The following is an 18,999-nucleotide window of genomic DNA, read 5'->3' on the forward strand; positions in this document are numbered from 1 at the left end:
ACGTCTGAATCGTAGGGTTTAGGCTTTGTGAGCTTATCTTTCCTATTGGTTAGGTGCGGGTCTCTTATCAGTGAAATAGGAATCGTACCTATGAAGAGTTTATTTTGTCTTGTGTCATATATATATATATATATATATATATATTAATTGGTTTGTGGTTTCATTGTCTGTTTGCCTAACAAAGGACTATAAGAACATCTTCGTAATGACTCATAGCAGGGCTTCTTTGCTGAATGAGCATCTTCTTTTGTAAGTTCATTAGAAAGTGATGCAAAGTTTTGTCCTCATGATTGTTATCTTTTGCTTGGTTAAATATGTTACTCATTTATTCGATTAATGAAATACTTATTACCTTTAATTAAAAAAATAGTAATTAATTATCAACTCTAAAGGTTTTTTTTTTTTTTTTTTTTTTTTTTTTTTTTTTTGGGGCTAAATAAGCAATTGGCAACCGTTTTGAGAGGTAAAATTGTGGGTTGGTTTGGACACTGGAAAGTTGTGCAACCAGGTCGGGCAATCAGACATTGGCCCTGGCAGGCTAGCCACTGTCCACTGAAATCGGGTGGCAGAGAATAGTCGAATAACTCACAAATTGTCACTACCTGCCTACAACTCCGATATAAATAAGCATAGCCATATTCATTGGACACAATGTCCTTAATCATTTACTGCCTTTAGCTATATCGATCAAAGAGAGCAACATGTATATTGTTTTTCCTCTTTACAATTTTCTTCTTATTGCTCTTTTTCCATTCATCTTATTACTTGCAAAACAAGTGAGATCACGGAAACCTAGAGCCAATCTACCTCCAGGTTCAATGGGTTGGCCCTATGTAGGTGAAACCATGCAACTATACTCTCAAAACCCTAATGTCTTTTTTTCCTCTAGGAACAACACGTAAGTAATTAAATCCACTGCATACGCTTATCAAGACGGGATGAACATAATTTTTTTAATTAAATTTATGTTAATTAATGTTAGGTATGGAGAAGTTTTCAAGACTCACATACTTGGCAGTCCTTGTGTGATGCTGTCTAGCCCAGAGGCTGTGCGGTTTGTGCTGGTGACTCAGGCACACTTGTTTAAACCCACATACCCTCAAAGTAAAGAAAGATTAATTGGTCCCTCAGCACTTTTCTTCCACCAAGATGACTACCATGCACAGATTAGAAGATTAGTCCAAGGATCTTTGTCCTTGGATGTTATCAGAAGCTCGGTGCCAGATATTGAAGTCATTGCCATTTCTACCTTAGACTCGTGGTCTGGAAAAGTTGTTAACACCTTTTATGAGTTAAAGAAGGTTGGTCAAGGTTTATCATTTTATTATAAATATGTATGTATATTTTAATTTTTTTAGTAATTTACTTCATTGTTTGAATATATATGTGTGTGTGTGTGTGTGTGTGTGTGTGTACTTTTGTGTTGATGCATACGTATAGTTTGTGTCTGTAACATCAACTTGAAAATGGCATAATTTTACATGAAATTTAATATGCATGCATAAGTTACATTTATGCATGTGCAACGATAAACTATCCCCTCGTACAGTGAAAGTTTTAGTTTACATATAAAACAGTCGATTTTTTTTTTTACTGCAAAAGTTTATAAACAATTCTCTTTTCGGTTCTTTTAAACTAATTTTAGAACCTCCAAACCAACAAGCTTTTGTTTACTACTAGAGATTTTTTAGGGTAGTGGTATGTGGTATTACTAAAGGAAAACTAACGAAAAATAAAAAAAAAAACTTCTCTTTTAATGAAAAGTCCATTTTAAAGGTATAGTGAATAGTGCCAGGGAAATGTATAAATGTGGACTTTTCATTAAAAGTGAACAGTACCGGGAGTATTTTGTTAAACCTCCCTATTACTAATTCAATCATGCTATGTAACTGATCTTTTTTTTTTTTTTTTGTGTAGTTATAAACTTATTCTGACTATGAGTTTTTAAACTTTTTTAATTACTGTGTTATAAGTATTACTCGATGATGCTTGAACTAATTGGACTCTTCGATATCTCTAGGTATTTAGTTACTAATCATCTTCGTAATCATGGCATGCAGTTCACCTTCGATGTTGCTGTCTTGTTTATCTTTGGTCACTTGAACAATCACTACAAAGAGATGCTCAAGAAAAACTACTACACTCTAGACAAAGGCTACAATTCTTTCCCTACAAAACTCCCAGGCACCTTGTACAATAAATCGGTTTTGGTAAGCATAATAATGTACCAATAATTACCAATTTACTTACCGTGATCAGTTCGATCAGAAGGTACTAATCAAACTAAGTAACTCTCGTTTTTTTAATGTTCAATTCTTGTACAATATCTTTGTGCAACTGCATGGGAATCTAAATTCATTTGTGAAGGCAAGGAGGAGACTGAGCTTAATTCTCGGTGAGATAATAAAAGAGAGAAAAGAAAAGAGTTTGGTGCGTAAAGATCTATTGGGCAGACTATTGGACTTCAAAGATGAGAAGGGAGAAACACTAACACATGATCAAATCGTTGACAACATCATTGGAGTAACGTTTGCTGCTCAGGACACCACAGCCAGTCTCTTAACTTGGATGATCAAATACATTCACGATGACTCAAAGCTTCGAGAAGCTATCCAGGTTAGAATTTATAACTTTAATAATGTTGTTTAGACATACAAAACTATCGCATTTGCTAATACTGTCTCTAGTGAAGGTGGATTCGATCATTATACGTAACACACACTTATATTATAGAGTGTCAGCAAGTGCGTCATTTTTGTCTATTTAAAAAGTATTACGTACTCTTGTTAACAGGCCTCATTTTGCATCAATATTAATTAGAACCAAATGTTACGGTACGTTAATGAGAAGTTATCATATACAGATAGAACAGAAGACAATTTTTGAATCAAATGAAGGAGGAAATCATTCGCTGAGTTGGTCACAGACTAGAAATATGCCCCTTACCAGCAGGGTAAGTACAGTTTGACAAGCTCATATATACTTTTCAAGAAAATCTTAGGTATATATAACATTTTTACCGTGGTACAGTGGAATTTTTTGGGTGTTATCACAACAACGCTACATAGTGGTTGTGATCTATGCACTAGCGGAGCTACACCCACGACTAAGGTGGGCTGTAACTTAGGGAGATTTAGTTTGAAGTTCTGCTAATAGTATATGTATTATACTTATGTATAGCCCACCTAATTACGTTACTTTATGGTAATTATTTTATCTAGTCCACCAATGAAAATATTGACTCTGCCCTTGGATCTACGTGTTACATATATTTTAATACTTTTACTTTAGGTTATAATATTTACAAAATAAAATTGCGTAGAACATAAGAAAATTAATAACATCATATATTGATATTACGATCACATCAAAAGATATGTCATTAATACCAGAAACCAATAATAAATTGATCACATGTCACGCGTCGTGGTTTGTGGGAGATGTCTATCACTGATTTTCACTTAATTATACATTTCGCATTATTGAACATAAAACATTAAATACAACCTTAGTTCCTACTTTCTCAAATAAATTCTTCTTCTAAAATGCATCAAAGTGAACGAGACACTAAACTGGGATTTGTTTCGTAGGCTATAAAGGAGAGCTTGAGGATGGCAAGCATCGTATCCTTCACCTTTAGGGAAGCTGTCGAAGATGTTGAATACAAAGGTAGGCTTAATGATATCATTACTTTCCTAACGAAACTTAAAAGCAACACGTACGCCCTTAATTTGTATTTACATCTCTCGTCACCTCAGAGGTGTAGAGATAGAGGAGTGGTATCCTTATTACAGGTAAGTTCTTCTCGGAGCCATGACAAGGAAAATAGTAGTAGCTAGCTAACTTTACTGTTGGAGATTGATAGCACAAACACAAATGACATCGCCTGGAAAGAGAAAGATCCAACTCAATTATTGAGGAAAAGTATATAACAAGGCTTTCCCTTTGTATAGTAGTACATTTTCTAGTGACCTATATTTACAAGAACCCCACTCTAACAAAAGGCAAAAACTCAGTCCCTGTCAAACCCTAGCAGGCACATTATTAATTGTCAATTCCCCTGCTGTAATTCCGAAGAGAAACTTAAATCAACAAGTTCACTTACAGGAAAAGAATGAAATTAAGAAAGAAACCCTAGTTATGAAAATGTGAAGTTAACTTAATTAGTTGCCTGCTTTTTGTCATGTCCAACAGGATACATGATCCCAAAGGGATGGAAGGTACTGCCTTTGTTCCGGAACATCCATCATAATCCTGAATTTTTTGTTGATCCGCATAAATTCAATCCATCAAGATTTGAGGTATATGTGGACATTGTTTGAACGTAAATTAAAGAAAATCTAATGAGATTCTAACTAATTAGTTCTGTTTAATTTGTTGCATCAAAGCTCGGAGTAAAACCCAACACATTCATGCCATTTGGAAATGGACTTCATATATGTCCAGGAAATGAAGTTGCCAAGCTGGAGATGCTTATTTTCATCCACCATCTTGTTAACAAATTTAGGTAAGAATGTATCGAGATATATATATATATATATATATATATATTATATAAATCAGAGAGGTCAAAAACTCAAATTTTGATATTGGTAGTGTTTAATCTGCTGCAGATGGGAAGTGGTGAGGTCGAGTGGTGGGGTTCATTACGACCCATTTCCAATACCTCAGCAAGGACTTCCAGCCAAGTTTTGGAAAGATTCAAGCCTGTTAAGGACCACAAGGCCAGGCTAGCAGGGAGGAATGAAAAACTGATGGAGTATATGTATACATGCATGTAGTAGTGATAACTGATCATCTTGTTACCTCAGTGAATATATATATAGGTAACAAGTATATATATATATATATATAGCCATTGATTTTTCTTTTCTGTTCTCTGTAGTGTCTACCACTTCACAGAGAGAGTCCAACAAAAATACATAAATGTAAGCTCTTACGATTACTCTAGTGGTGATAATGTGTGGGGAAATGAATCATTCTCATTCATTTCCCTTTTATTGTAAACAAAAAATAGAGTTAAAAAAAAAAATATATATATATATATATATCTCTCTCTCTCTCTATAAAGAAGCTTTAATTTCTTCTTAATAGATGATGGTGGGCACGAATTAATCTATGTCTGGCTCGGGTAAGCTATAAACTAACCAAAAATTAGGGAGAAATATAACCACTCATATATAGGCTTAAGCCTAAACCGTACAAAAAGAAAAACAAAAGACTATTAACTACATTGTAAAATATGAAGAATTGGTACAGAGGAGGAGGAAGATGATAGAAAGAAACAAAAGAAATTCTAGAGAGAGAGAGAGTTTAAAGAGAGAAATAGGATTTGTATTAACTAAGTAAATGAATATTACACACACTGCTTTTATAAGAGAAATCCTAACTACTTTTAACCAAATACTAACAATCTTACTAACTATATTCCTAACTGTATTACACTTGTACCCTTAATACTCCCCCTCAATCTCAACTGGGGAAACCCAGTTTGAGATTGGAAGAACATTTGCAATCATTGCTATTAAATCATAAAACAGAACACATATTTGAACCATCTGTAATCTTGCAATCCCACTTCATCCAATTTGAGACATCTGCTTGATCTTCATAGCTGCAATAATGGAACCCTTAAAGGATTTGGGCATCTCTGTAGCACTTTGACTGAGCACCACCTAGAGCTCCTACCATGGCAATAGCTGCAGTAATAGTTATATGGAGACCAATTGGCTGATGTTGAAGAGATTTTGCATGAACAGATGGCCCTCCCTTGCTTTTGAAGGTCAACATTAGCAATCAGTCCTGGTCCACCACGACCCTGATCTCGACTTCTATCAGTGCCTTTGTCATTTTCAGCAAAATCCGCTTGTAATTGTCGGCCATTGATCTCATAACCCTAAAGATTATGACAAGCACTTAGAGTAGTCTCTCTATCAATAACTAGTCTGAAAGATACAACAGGACCAACCTCCTGGCATATTTCTACAAGCTGTTCCTCATTCTCATCCTTAGTTTCTTCACACAACCATACACCACAGAGTAAGCGCATATAGTCAAACCATATCACCAAAGCTTCTAGTTTTCCCAAAGCCTTGAATCAAACAAGTGTACCCCATGACCTCTTTGTAGCTGTTAACCAAAAAACTTTTGTTTGTTAGTCCAAATTTCTTCCACTGCCTTACAAATAAAGACATCCTGTATTCCTCTACCTCTATCAGGAGTTTTACACAAGAACAACCTTCTTAAAGTAGTTGTAGCACATCCTCATGCCGGTATAACAACTCCTCACGGGATTACCCTTCCTGGGATTTACCGTCAACAATTTCATTTAACATTGGCATCGGCCTTTAAAACAAAAAATTAACAAACTATAATGCGGCATCTGCCTTAACTATGGTACCACGGGATCACTCTTTGTGAATTTTACCAAAAAACAACTACTCTTAACAGTGGCATCGGCCTTCACAATTTCAACAACAGAAAATCAACATCTATGTAGGATTACCCTTCGTGGGATTTACCGTTTACAACTTCTTCAAAAGTCATCGTATAACCGGATTTACTGTAGATTCATGCTAACAACTCAGTTTGTTAGACTCAACATTATAGGCTGAAATAAGGGAAAATTACTGCACCAACTCCTTAACAGAATTGCAAAAACTCAGTGAAGCAGAGAGACAAGAATTGGATACTGCAAAACTTCCTAAGTAATTCGACAATGAACACAAGAATCCAAGAATCCATGCCTATTTCACCAAACATATCAAGATTTACAAAAAATTCAAACCCAATAAAAAGACTGAGCAGAATTTCAGTAACAATCTAGAGCAACAATCTTGAACAAATATACTTCCAACAGACAACACTTGCCACAACCAAGGAGTAGAACCGTAATTCTTAACCAGAAACTAAAGACTTGAACCCATAAAAGATCCATTCTAATTGTTCAAGAATTTAGAGAAAATGGACTGAAAACATAACCTTCAAATGAAACGTTTGAGCTAGAACTTTCTTTAAACTCCTGGACTGCATTAAGCATTGATGCCAAGGCCACTCCTCAACATTTGTTCTCTGAGGATTCAGCCCACGCTAAGAATCAAATTCAAGAAAACTCAAAAGGAAATAACATGGATATTTCTGGCATTCGAAACAAGAAACAGAGAAAGAACAATCTGGGCTTTTTCTGCAAATGGCAGAGGCAACCCGGCCAATGTACTTAACTACCCAGAAAGACCCACTTCACCTTCACCCTTCTTCTCATTATCCAGAGTCTTTGTAGTTTTTCAAGATTGGTCTCAAAGACTTGGCTATGAGGTGAACTCTTCACCTTCTTAGAGGACTCGGAGACCAAATAAGGAGAGCTCTTGTCGATAAAGTCTACATCTTATTTCAAACGAGTGGCTATCTTGTTCTGGAATTGCAAACGGAAAATTAGAGTGTTGCAGGAGAGTTTGGGTTTTTTCAGAACCTTTGATTGTTCGCTTGAAGCTGACGCATATGTCTAATTCATCAAGATCAGTGGTGAAATCTCAATTCATGTCGCATAAAAATCAACCCAAGAACAATCACAAAAGCATCTAAAATCTAATGAAAATTTGAGGGGAAACTAAACTAGAGAAGGAAAATAAAAAAAATGCCAACTACTAAGAAGTGGAACCATCATAATCCATGGCATGAACCTGGCTCTAATACCATGTTAACTACATTGTAAAGTATGAAGAATTGATACAGAGGAAGAAGAAGATGATAGAGAAAAACAAAAAAAATTCTAGAGAGAGAGTTTAAAGAGAGAAATAGGATTTGTATTAACTAAGTAAATGAATATTACACACACTGTTTTTATATGAGAAATCCTAACTACTTTTAACCAAATACAAACAACCTTACTAACTATATTCCTAATTGTATTTCTAACTGTATTACACTTATACCCTTAATATGTTAACAGAAATGCAGAAAACACAGATATACAGAAAGAGCATGTATCGAAGAAGAAAAGAGAGAAGGGAATGAGAGAGAGAGAGAGAGAGAAAGAGAGAGAAGGTAATTGATTACATTGATACTGAATTGATCTTTACAACTATGAGAATACAGTTTATATAGCCATCATGACTAACTTGCAGCCTAAGCTATTTAACTAACTAATTTTGGTAACAACTCTAACAACCTTTGGATATTGTCAACATCCCCCCTCAATCTCAACTGGGATTGCCCAGTTTGAGATTGAAGCAGACCATCCATCAATCAACTTCTTACAATCACAGAAATCAAGAAACATAACCTTTTTCGGCAATCGGCCTTTAATGAAGAAAGGGAACAAGAACTGCACTCCTGCAATCGGCCTTAATGGAGTTGCACACAATAACAACAAACAAAACTTGTCAAGAACGTTACTCCTGCTATCGGCCTTTAAGGAATAACATCCAATATCTGAGACAAAATTTTTCACTCCGGCTATTGGCCTTATGGAGGAAACAAATTGCATTCAACATACTCTTAGCAATTGGCCTTATGGAGTGCACAAATCTCAAACAAGAACTAGTCAAACAGTAGAAAGGAATGGCTATCGGCCTTTGTATTCCTTCAACAATATCTCACAAAAAATGGATATCGGCCTTATCAAACAAACTGGCATACAAGAAACGTCATCGAAGAAGAAAATTTTTAGTGCGGCATTTAAGCAAATAAATGGAGTGCAGAATTGAGTAACAAAACCTGAGACTTGAGTGGATGATCAGAAAACCCCATCACAGAAGCTTTAACAAATCAGCTACCAAAAAACCTCGACGAACAGAAAGAAACCCTCAACGATCATAGCAGAAGAATAGCCCCGAAGATCGAAACAATTATTCAAACCCAGAAAAGATTATCAAAAGTGAGAATATTTCATGCCTTATTCATTGAGACAATTAAACAAACAGATGAAGTGGATAAAGAAAGACGAAACCTAAAACTGCAGTACGTCCTTTGAGCAGCAATCCAAAACGAACAAATTGAATCCCCAAGACCATTTTCAAGAATCAAAATTACCAACTAAGGAATTAAACCCAATTCACAATCCACTGTGCTAATCAAAGATTGAACAACCAAGAATGGCTTCGTGCCCATAACAATCTTTAACTACTCAATTAGAAATGGCTTCGTGCCCCTAACAATCTTTAACTATTCTTCTACTGATCATAAAAATAAGAAATCTACCAAAATTGTATAAGAACATACATCTTTTAACTTCGAAAAATCTTTACAAAACACAGAGATCAAGAAGAACTTGGAAACTTTCACCTGAGTCAGCACCAGAAAAACGAGACAAGCAGACTTGCCATATCTGAAATCACCATTAACGAAGCAGCAGAACGACGCAGCAGTAGAACTGGAAACATAGCAGACATTCAACTCTCACAGTAGAATCACTGGCTCGATACCATGTTAACAAAAATGCAGAAAGAGCATGTATCGAAGAAGAAAAGAGAGAAGGGAATAAGAGAGAGAGAGAGAGAGAGAGAGAGAGAGAGATAGAAAGTAATTGATTACATTGATATTGAATTGATCTTTACAACTATGAGAATATAGTTTATATAGCCATCATGAATAACTTGCAGCCTAAGCTATTTAACTAACTAATTTTGGTAACAACTCTAACAACCTTTGAATATTGTCAACAAAGACCACATTTTGTGACAGGGTGCATATCTTCTTTTCTGCTCTTAATGTTTCTGCACTCTTGTTTCTTCTTCTCTCATATTTCTTTCTTCTTTCTTTTTTCCTGAAGCTTTTCCTCTTCCTCTTCTTCTTTCTGTTTGTTTTTGTCTCTTCCTTATTATTTCGTACTCTTATTTTTCTTGTTCCTAAATTTTGCTTTAGGAATATAGGAATTAGAGGTTGTGTTTAAATATGATGTCGAATCTAGGAATTTCAAATATTTATGGATTTACATATATTCCTAATCATTTTGACTGCGAGGAAAAGCCCAATACATGAGATCTTACATAGATACTAATGTCTTCTTCCATTTTAGGGGCTATGAATTTGAACAATTTGGCAAATGTGGTCATCTTTTTTCAAATCCTGAATTCGTGCATGATGGACTAGTAATTCTTTTGAAAATTAAATTTGTTAGCATCTATAGTTTGTTTGGGGTTGCACTGCTTTTGTATTATATATGAAGCGTTTTTTAACCTTGTTATAAACAAATAGAAAAGTTTCATTAAGGTAAAGTTTAGGTCCCTTTGGAGACATACTATACAGAGAAGATGAGGAGAAGTTTTAATCTTGTAATTTATGTGACAATCTTTTCGCAAGAAGCACAAATTAAAAGTAGTTCTTAAAGCATTTTAGACAAAATTCATTGATCTCTGTCAAACAAATTACTTGTAGTTTGTCTTAAGAGGTTTTTATATATTTGGATTTTGATTCTTTACTTAGATTAAGGGGTATTTAGTATTGCTTTTTGTTATTTAAAAACAAATTTTGCATCAATGTTGAGATTACTTTTTGTTTATTTTGAGATTAAGAACTTTAAAATTTTCTATAACCATCATATTTTTATTAATTTAATTTATATTATAAGATGAAAATTCGAAGTTGGACACAAATTAACGTAAAAGTAAGAATGATATTAAGCCGATTAAAACTGGACTACTGAAACCTGGCCCAGCTACAATTAGGCGCGTAAAAAATAAAATTTCTGGCCCAATTAGTCAGAGTATCAAAACACCCAAAAAACCATCAAATTCCTTCCCAAATTTGATTTGCATTGCAAACAAAGGCCTTCTCAGAGCTTCCGGGCGAAGAAAGATCAAATTCCTCCAGAGAAGGACACTTTCTTCAACCTTCATACTTCACGCGTCGCTCAATGGTATGCTCCTCAATGCAATTTCCAGCTCAAATTTTCAATCTTTCAACATCTTTAGCTCATTGTTTGGTTAATCTTATTTGGGAAAACTGCATACTTTTAACGATTTAATTTGATCGATTGATGGAGTTTAAAAATATGTATCTGGGTTTTTGAATTTGATGAATCTTGGATGCTGGGTAGGGTTTTGATGGACTTGGTTTTTTTTTGAAATTGGTAATGGGTTGATAGGCAAGCCTTTACAGAGGGGCATCTAGGAAGGAGAAACCCAGAGGGCGACATCATGGGTTAACTCAACAAAAGAGGCAAGAGATTAAGGAGGCATTCGAGTTATTCGACACCGATGGCTCGGGTACTGCAAATTTAGTAATTTGATTAAGATTTTTTTTGAAGGGTTTGATGTTGTTGGCTTATATTGTCTGTATAAGAATGTTTGATTAAATTCGTAGTTCTTTTATTTTGACCATGTTGTATTGTTTAGGCACTATTGATGCCAAGGAGCTGAATGTTGCCATGAGGTATGAGTTCTTAACTTGTGCTTTGTGATTAGCCTGTCATGTAAATGCCTACAGCTGAAAATGTGTTTTTTATCGGTGACAGGGCTCTCGGTTTTGAGATGACCGAAGAGGTAACGTAACTTATCCGCCTATGTACATTCACTTGTTAACCTCGTGTTTTTAGGGTCCCTTTTTGAGTGTGATGAAGAGTGAGAGAACCTTACCTATGATACTGTAATGCATATGAGTACAGTTTTCCAAGGGGATGTGCTATCCACACACCCTATTTTACTTCTCACATGCCCCTTGGTAATTTCTGTCCGTTGATCTTCTTCAATTCATCCGATCCAACGTCCGAAAATTAAAAAGGTGTGTGAGAAGCAAAATAGGGTGTGTGGATATCACACCCCTTTTCCAAAAACTATATTGTTTATGCTTTATCTCTAAATTCGCTCTTCTTGGGTCCACATAAAACCTGGTAGTGAGGCTGAGTAATATTTTCCGAGAGGAAAATTAGATGAGCCGTTGGTTTCCTTACTCTAAAATCCTTGGGGGAGGTTGGGGGGGTTATTCTCTAGTTACTGGTCTTCTATTCTTTGTTGATTTCTACGCCGTACTTGTTTTCTTTTTCATGTTTCTTGTGTTCTCTGGAACCTCACTAGTGAACAAACTCATTTTTTAGATTTCTTGAGAATCATAGTAGTTCTCTTTCTACTTGGTATTCTATGTTTGGTGCGGTGAATGAACATGTTGTTTCTCTGCAGCAAATTAATCAAATGATTGCAGATGTTGACAAGGATGGCAGTGGTGCTATCGACTTTGATGAGTTTGCTCATATGATGACAGCCAAAATTGGAGAACGAGACACAAAGGAGGAACTCATGAAAGCATTCCAGCTCATCGACCTAGATCGCAATGTATTGTTTTGCTTATTAAACGTTAAATTTGTTTCAGTTTAGAGTGGTTCAACTTCACATACTTGTGTTGTTTCAATCTATCAATACCTAATTCCATTCTTTCGGCATTTGAATTCAGGGAAAGATATCTGCAGCATGACATTAAGAACATTGCAAAGGATCTGGGTGAGAACTTCACTGACAGAGAGATCCAGGAGATGATTGAGGAAGCAGACCGAGATCGTACGTGCTTAAATATATAATCCGTCCTTATTTTGATGCCCTCAACTTTTACTTCTACGTGCTTTGAAATCATTGAGCATAATTTCGCTAATCCCAGAAGTTATGACTTGAAATATACAGGTGATGGAGAAGTTAACGCTGATGAGTTTATCAGGATGATGAAGAGAACAGCATACGGTTATTAGAACTCGAAAGGTTTTAGCCATCTGCGTGATTTCGAGATCCTGATCCCGTGCACAATTATTTTGTGATGTATTTTTAACTTTAAACAAAAGCCTTCGTTTCGCTTTGACATTGTTTTGTAGAAATCTTGGACATAACTATGCCTAGTATTGTGGTGTGGTGGTGGTACGTCTGTAAAATGTTGAATATTTGCTCACGAAAAATGCAATGATGATTGATGGTATTACTACTATTATTTTGGTTACGATGGAAGGGGTCGAAGTTTTGACCTCACCGTAATCGTAACTCATATCCCCTTTCTTACTCGCCACTTGCGCTAACCTCGAGTTTCAAATTTAACAAGGAAGAGAACAGTGTTGCATGACATTTTTGGAGCGTGAATAACAGTTTCTAACCTTTACATTCCATTTGAAAATTGTCGAATTGTTCTGGGGCTCATGTTATATCTCGTTTCTGTGATCAGAATAAAAACTTTAGTCGGTTCAAACAAAGACATGCCTTTGCATATGTGGGTTGAGCCAATTGAGCGAGAGAAGGCATCTCATGTACATGTCTTCTTGCATTCGAGTTCGAATACTTTTCTCAATATATTAAAGTAGGGTAACCCAGATGATCAAATATAAACCTCAACGGCTAGCTTTGGCTCCAATCTCAGAACTTTAATGGAGTAATGAGTTTCTTCCTCCGACACTCCAATACTCTGTCTTCTTCCCCGTTGATTCTCTCTCTTGTCAGACACAAACATTCTTCAATCAATTCGAGAACACCCCGCTTCCTCCGTCTGCTAAACCTCTGCAAAACCTGCGAGGACTCGAGGCCTCTCACCTCCCTTCTCATCGTACAAGGACTTGTTAAGGATGTTTTTCTGGTGGAGGAATTCGTCAGGTCCTGTTTTCATCTGGGTTCTTCACATTTAGCTCTCTCTCTATTCCAACAAATCCAATGGCCAAGTCTTGGCCTGCAGAACCTCGTAATCCGGTACCTTAGCAATCACAGGCTTATACCATGAGCTCTTGCATGTCTACCTCCATTCCGGGGCTTCCGGTTGCCCTTCTGATGACTTTACGTTTCCATTCGTCATCAAGGCGTGCGCGGCGCTGGCTGCGATTAGGACTGGGAAAGAGGTTCATGGAGTTGTGATAAGAACTGGGTTTGAGCAAAACCTTGTTATACAGACTGCATTGGTTGATTTCTATGCGAAAACCGGTTGTATGGGATGGCACGTCAACTGATTGATAGAATTCCTCAACCAGACTTGGTTGCCTGGAATGCACTCATTCCTGGTTATTTGTCGAACGGATTGAATTGGGAAGCGTTTGATGTTTTTGACGAGATTCTCGTTATGGATTTGAAGCCGAATTTGAGCACTCTGGCCACTGTTATTCCTGTTTGCACTCGCTTGGGGTGTATGCATACCGGTAAGTCCCTACATTGCTTTGCTATCAAATCTGGTTACTTGTCGAATAATTTTTTGGTTCCTGCTTTGATTTCAATGCATGCCGGGGATGGGGATTTGTGCGGTGCTAGAAACTTGTTTGATTCTGTACCGGAAAAGAATGTTATTGTTTGGAATGCTATGATTTCTGCATACACACAAATGCAGAAGGCCATCTCAGCTTTTGAGATGTTCCGATGTATGCTTCGGGTTGACTTGCAGCCTAATTTCGTCACCTTCGTGTCCGTTATTCCCTCATGTGAGAATTCCAGTAGCCTTTCTTTCGGCGAGTCCCTTCATGCTTGTGTTATTAAACATGGATCAGAAAATCAATTGCCAGTCCTAACAGCCCTTGTATCAATGTATGCCAAGCTTGGAGACACTGATTCATCCCGGTATCTTTTCGAGCCAATGCCCAGTAAAAACCTTCTTTTGTGGAACTCAATGATTTCTGGGTACATGTACAACGGGCTATGGAATTTAAGTCTCGGTGTATTTCGTGAAATGCAATTTTCAGGGTCTGTTCCAGATGCAGTCTCCATCGTTAGTGTTCTTTCTGCGTGCTCCAAACTTGAGGCGGATTTAGTGGGGAAGTCTGTGCATGCATTTAGTATTAGGAAGGGTTTCCTCTCAAATCTCAATCTGTCAAATGCCCTGTTGGCATTTTACTCTGATTGTCATCGCCTCTCCTATTCAATTACTTTGTTGCGTGAAATGCCTACAAAAAATTCCATAACATGGAACACGTTAATATCCTGTTGTGTGCACCACTGCGAGATGGAAAAGGCGGTTGCCTTTTACTACCAGATGCAGAAAGAGGGCTTCCAGTTGGACTTAGTCACCCTGATAAGCATACTCCCTAGTCTCAGTGAGAAGAAAAGCTTAGGGCAAGGAATGGCTATTCATTGTTACACTATAAAATACGGGTTCTCTGCCGACATCTCTCTGGCAAATTCACTTATTAGCATGTACTGCAACTGTGGAGACCTTGATGCCGGGAGGTTACTTTTCAAAGTCATGCCAACGAGGAGTGTGGTGTCTTGGAATGCTCTGATGACTGGCTTCCGAAACCACAATTTACAGAATGAGGTTTGGGTCTTGTTTGGTGAAATGATAAAGGATGATGAGAGACCAAATTATGTAACTTTGCTAAATTTATTGCCAGCATGCCGCACACAATTACAGGGTAAGTCTATCCATGCTGTCGCCTTCAGAACCGGAATTGTACAAGAAACCCCTCTCCTTACATCACTTATGTTCATGTATGCTAGATTTGAGAACATTAACTCTTGCCTGTTACAGTTCCAAACGGGAAACATGAAGGATATTTCGTTGTGGAATGCAATTTTGTCTGTGCAGATACAAACTAAAAATAGCGAAATTGCAGTTTCATTTTTCCGCGGATTGCTTCGGATGGGATTGGAACCCGACAATGTGACAGTTCTGAGTTTAGTTTCTGCTTGTGTTCAACTCAATAGCCTCAATCTAGCAGATTGTGTAACGGCGTACATAATACGAAAAGGCTTTGACAAAGATCTGGTTATCAGTAATGCCCTAATCAATATGCTTGCAAGATGCGGAAACATATTGAGTGCAAGGAAGCTGTTTGAAGGGCTGGTTGAAAAGGATTCCGTGTCTTGGAATGTGATGATTAATGGATACGGTCTGCACGGGGACGGTGAAGGTGCCCTAGATCTTTTCTTGCAGATGAAGCTTTCAGGAGTAAAACCCAATGGGATTACATATTCAAGTATTCTATCAGCCTGCAGCCATTGCGGCTTGGTCGAGCAAGGCCGGTTGGTATTCAACTCTATGGCGGAACATGGGATATCACCCGAAATCGAGCATTATGCCTGCATGGTGGATCTTCTCGGAAGAACAGGTAACCTGACTGAGGCTTATGCCATTGTTAGGGCACTGCCCTTTAAACCTTCAACAAGTATGCTTGAATCTTTGTTGGGGGCCTGTAGAATCCATGAGGATGTTGAACTTGGCGAAAGAATTGGTAGGATGCTTTCGGAATCGGACCCGGAAAACTCGAGATCACATGTGATGCTTTACAATGTGTATGCAGCAGCTGGGAGGTGGGGAGATGCTGAGAGAGTGAGGTCTGAGATGGACGAAAGACAACTGAGAAAAGTACCTGGATTTAGTCTTGTCATGGGAAATGGATTCAATGATAAGGAAGTGTATTGATGTGTTCGCTTAGTAGTACTAAAACAAGGAATGCAAAAAGAAAGCATCTTACCCAAATGAAAAATTATCTGCTTTCACTCTCAATATACCTTAAAATTCGAGAGTTTTTCATTTCAATTTAAACGTTACATACCAAACAAGTGTTTAGAGTGTCTTGCGTTTGTACAACATAAAGATTGAACTCCTGTCTACTTTACAAGTCCAATTGTTAGAAAACATTACTTTTGTCTACCTCACCCTCTAGTTGTGGTCGTTCTTTCTCTTTAACGAGATAAGTCTATATAGTTATTGTCGTTCTCTCACGCTGAAGAGATTCTTTGTAAACTATATGGCCTATGGCTCAAAACTCATCTTTGAGAGGCAAATTTTTTTTTTTCTTTTTAAAAAAAAAAAAATACGTGAGCTATCCCACCATTCATTAATGACAGAATAATCTACTTCCCCATGCAGCCTAATTACAACATAATGCAGCCTCGTATTTTAGCTCTCGGGTTTGAGAAGCAGCTATTATTCAAAGTTGAGGCGATAATTTTTGTGTTATTTGTAGTTTGTGCACACAGCAACGAACTATGAGAAAGAAACTCGAGATCTAATAGTGCTTCATTTTCAATAAATTAAGATCATCAGACGTTGGCACGGTCTTTGCCTAATGCATTTACGTATTCATGCAATAACGGAACATTGAGTACGATAAATTTTTCATTGTTATCAAAACACAAGTGGTACATCATGTGTTTTTATAGAAATAATGAGAAATTTTATTTTTTAAGTTATTAATCTTTTAATATATATATTATACTATTTCTATAATAACACATGGTATACTATTCCGTACTGATTACATTGAAAAATTTATTGTTGAGTACCACGCTGACAGCCTTCATTTCATATTAGCCAAAGGTTTCTCTTCGAAGTTTTTCTCTTCTGTTTTGACGAACGTATCTTCGAAAACTCCAAAAACTAATTTTATATCCTTTCAGGCTACGTGGCAAGCTCTCACTGAACCCAAGCGGAAGCGCGTGGGAGAAAAGCTGCGCTGTCAACCTCTCGTGGCGCCACGCCAACGTACTTACGTGGCACTGTAAACTCGAGCTGGACAACCGGTGGGCACCCACCTCCCTATCGGAATGGTGAAAACCCTCCGTGAGCACGGGTGACCGACACGTGGATCCCGACACTCTCTCTCCTCTCACTTCGATCCGCCTATAAGACCGTCTCTCTCTCCCCGTTGTCCTCCACGTTCTTCGCTCAATGGTTTTTCTCTTCCTCGTTTGCTCGGAAGGAACTGAAAACTTCTCTTGATTTTCGGTGTATTTTTACGAAACTATCCCTGGAGCGAAGACTGATTGGACCAAAATGCCCTCCCGTATGAGTCGGATACAGCAGGAGCAGGAGCACTGCATCATGGTCGCCGCCCTCAAGCACGTCATCTCCGGTGGAAGCAGCAGCGGCCTACCCCTGAGCACCTGCAGCCAATGACTGCCGTCTACAATGCCACGTGTACGCAATTGGCAGCGGGCCAACCGGCACAACAGGAGGACATGCTGGCCTTCTTACTAGACGGGGACACGTGTCGCCTGTGCGGGATACCCGGGTGTCTCGGGTGCAACTACTTCCCGCCAACGTTGCCGAACCGAAACAAGAAGCCGCAGCTGAGTTTAGGAACCGGGTTTGTCGGGATGAATGGGGCGACTACGAGGAAGAGCAAGAACAAGTACAGGGGCGTGAGGCAGAGGCCGTGGGGGAAATGGGCGGCGGAGATTCGCGACCCACTGCGGGCGGCGAGGGTGTGGCTCGGGACGTTCGAGACGGCGGAGGAAGCGGCCAGGGCTTACGACAAGGCCGCCGTCGAGTTCCGCGGGAATAGGGCAAAGCTGAATTTCCCATTGAACCAGGACGTCAACATTGTCACGAGTAACAACAGTTCTAGTAGTGGAACTGGTGCTAATGCCGGTACTAATCCAGGATTCGCTAATAAGCAAAAAGCAAAAAAAAATTAACAAAATGGACGTCATGGAGGAGGAGGAGGAGGCTTGATCAGGTCAAAGTCAACCTGGCGACTCAACCAGAGAATATGGAATTGGCGGCGGCGGGGCGACGGCAGAAAGCAGCGTTGGTCATGAAGAGGATGATCAGTTCTTGTTGTGGGACAAGGACTTCCTCCAAGATGGTGAAGCTGATGACCTATTGGCTGCCCACAAACTAGTGTTTGTGCCCTTTTTGCTTTGCGCGACAGTTTTGGACAAGTTTTTTTAGTGTGTTGGGAACATAACCTATTACATCACAGTGTCTTAATATAATTGGTTAGAAATTTTATTTTCAAATTTCTAACTAATTATATTATTACACTTGACGTATTATACCATGTACGAAGCACAAGGAAAAATCACTCACATTTTTGGTATCAAAACCACTTGAAATTTTGAACCTTTTTTTTTTCTGTCACACTTCGAAATTTTGATGCATTTCAATTTTCAATAAAAAAATGAGAGTCAACCTAATGGTCAAAGTTGGAATGGTACGGCAATATGTTACTGTACGGCATTCCTCGTACTGAACCACTAGCAATGTGGTCACAAGTTTGAACCAAAGACAAGAACTTGATTGTAACCGAAATCATACCCTTCCACACTCCAGCATTATTCTACAACGCTCATCACGTGATAATTAAGTCCGTGTGTGACAATCACCGTTTAA

The 18,999-nt window shown here is 38.0% G+C and overlaps 4 protein-coding genes across 9 annotated transcripts; all 4 read left to right on the forward strand.

The window, feature by feature from the left end:
• Positions 1 to 162: 162 nt before the first annotated feature.
• LOC103957649 (abscisic acid 8'-hydroxylase 4) lies at positions 163 to 6,231 on the forward strand. Of its 6 annotated transcripts, XR_007254987.1 has the most exons (11): positions 506 to 898; positions 983 to 1,301; positions 2,061 to 2,210; positions 2,368 to 2,616; positions 2,864 to 2,953; positions 3,031 to 3,111; positions 3,591 to 3,669; positions 4,195 to 4,301; positions 4,389 to 4,507; positions 4,614 to 4,928; positions 5,095 to 6,231. XR_007254987.1 is itself a non-coding variant. In XM_048575334.1 (10 exons), the coding sequence occupies exons 1-10, from the start codon at positions 206 to 208 to the stop codon at positions 4,732 to 4,734; spliced, it is 1,359 nt and encodes a 452-aa protein (XP_048431291.1). In that variant the 5' UTR covers positions 163 to 205; the 3' UTR covers positions 4,735 to 5,051. The 6 variants fall into 6 exon arrangements, 5 of the variants coding, with proteins under 5 accessions (XP_048431291.1, XP_048431292.1, XP_048431288.1 ...); XM_048575334.1 differs by lacking the exons at positions 506 to 898; positions 5,095 to 6,231 and adding an exon at positions 163 to 249 and having other exon boundaries at positions 4,614 to 5,051; XM_048575331.1 differs by lacking the exon at positions 5,095 to 6,231 and having other exon boundaries at positions 4,614 to 5,051.
• Positions 6,232 to 10,695: 4,464 nt separating this feature from the next.
• Positions 10,696 to 12,903, forward strand: LOC103956745 (probable calcium-binding protein CML20). The gene is given in 8 exon segments (XM_009368774.3): positions 10,696 to 10,855; positions 11,084 to 11,204; positions 11,334 to 11,370; positions 11,453 to 11,480; positions 12,114 to 12,266; positions 12,385 to 12,402; positions 12,404 to 12,488; positions 12,609 to 12,903. Coding segments are annotated over 8 exon segments (510 nt in total). The 5' UTR covers positions 10,696 to 10,852; the 3' UTR covers positions 12,674 to 12,903.
• Positions 12,904 to 13,887: 984 nt separating this feature from the next.
• Positions 13,888 to 16,302, forward strand: LOC103956734 (pentatricopeptide repeat-containing protein At3g16610-like). The gene has a single exon (XM_009368763.3). The coding sequence runs from the start codon at positions 13,888 to 13,890 to the stop codon at positions 16,300 to 16,302; it is 2,415 nt and encodes an 804-aa protein (XP_009367038.2).
• Positions 16,303 to 17,564: 1,262 nt separating this feature from the next.
• On the forward strand, positions 17,565 to 18,908 carry LOC103956726 (ethylene-responsive transcription factor ERF109-like). The gene is given in 2 exon segments (XM_009368753.3): positions 17,565 to 17,749; positions 17,752 to 18,908. Coding segments are annotated over 2 exon segments (642 nt in total). The 5' UTR covers positions 17,565 to 17,658; the 3' UTR covers positions 18,303 to 18,908.
• Positions 18,909 to 18,999: the final 91 nt, after the last annotated feature.

This window comes from the organism of the source record quoted next, unplaced genomic scaffold, assembly GCF_019419815.1.
Source record: "Pyrus x bretschneideri cultivar Hongxiangsu unplaced genomic scaffold, Pyrus_bretschneideri_v1 Contig8, whole genome shotgun sequence".
Lineage (NCBI taxonomy): Eukaryota > Viridiplantae > Streptophyta > Magnoliopsida > Rosales > Rosaceae > Pyrus > Pyrus x bretschneideri.

Bases quoted from the DNA above. Each gene is read 5' to 3' on its own strand.
- LOC103957649 (XM_048575331.1), top strand. From the start codon at position 702: ATGTATATTGTTTTTCCTCTTTACAATTTTCTTCTTATTGCTCTTTTT. The intron at 899-982 runs GTAAGTAATTAA...AATTAATGTTAG, and splicing joins TTTTCCTCTAGGAACAACAC to GTATGGAGAAGTTTTCAAGA. The intron at 2,211-2,367 runs GTAAGCATAATA...TCATTTGTGAAG, and splicing joins TGTACAATAAATCGGTTTTG to GCAAGGAGGAGACTGAGCTT.
- LOC103956734 (XM_009368763.3), top strand. From the start codon at position 13,888: ATGGCACGTCAACTGATTGATAGAATTCCTCAACCAGACTTGGTTGCC.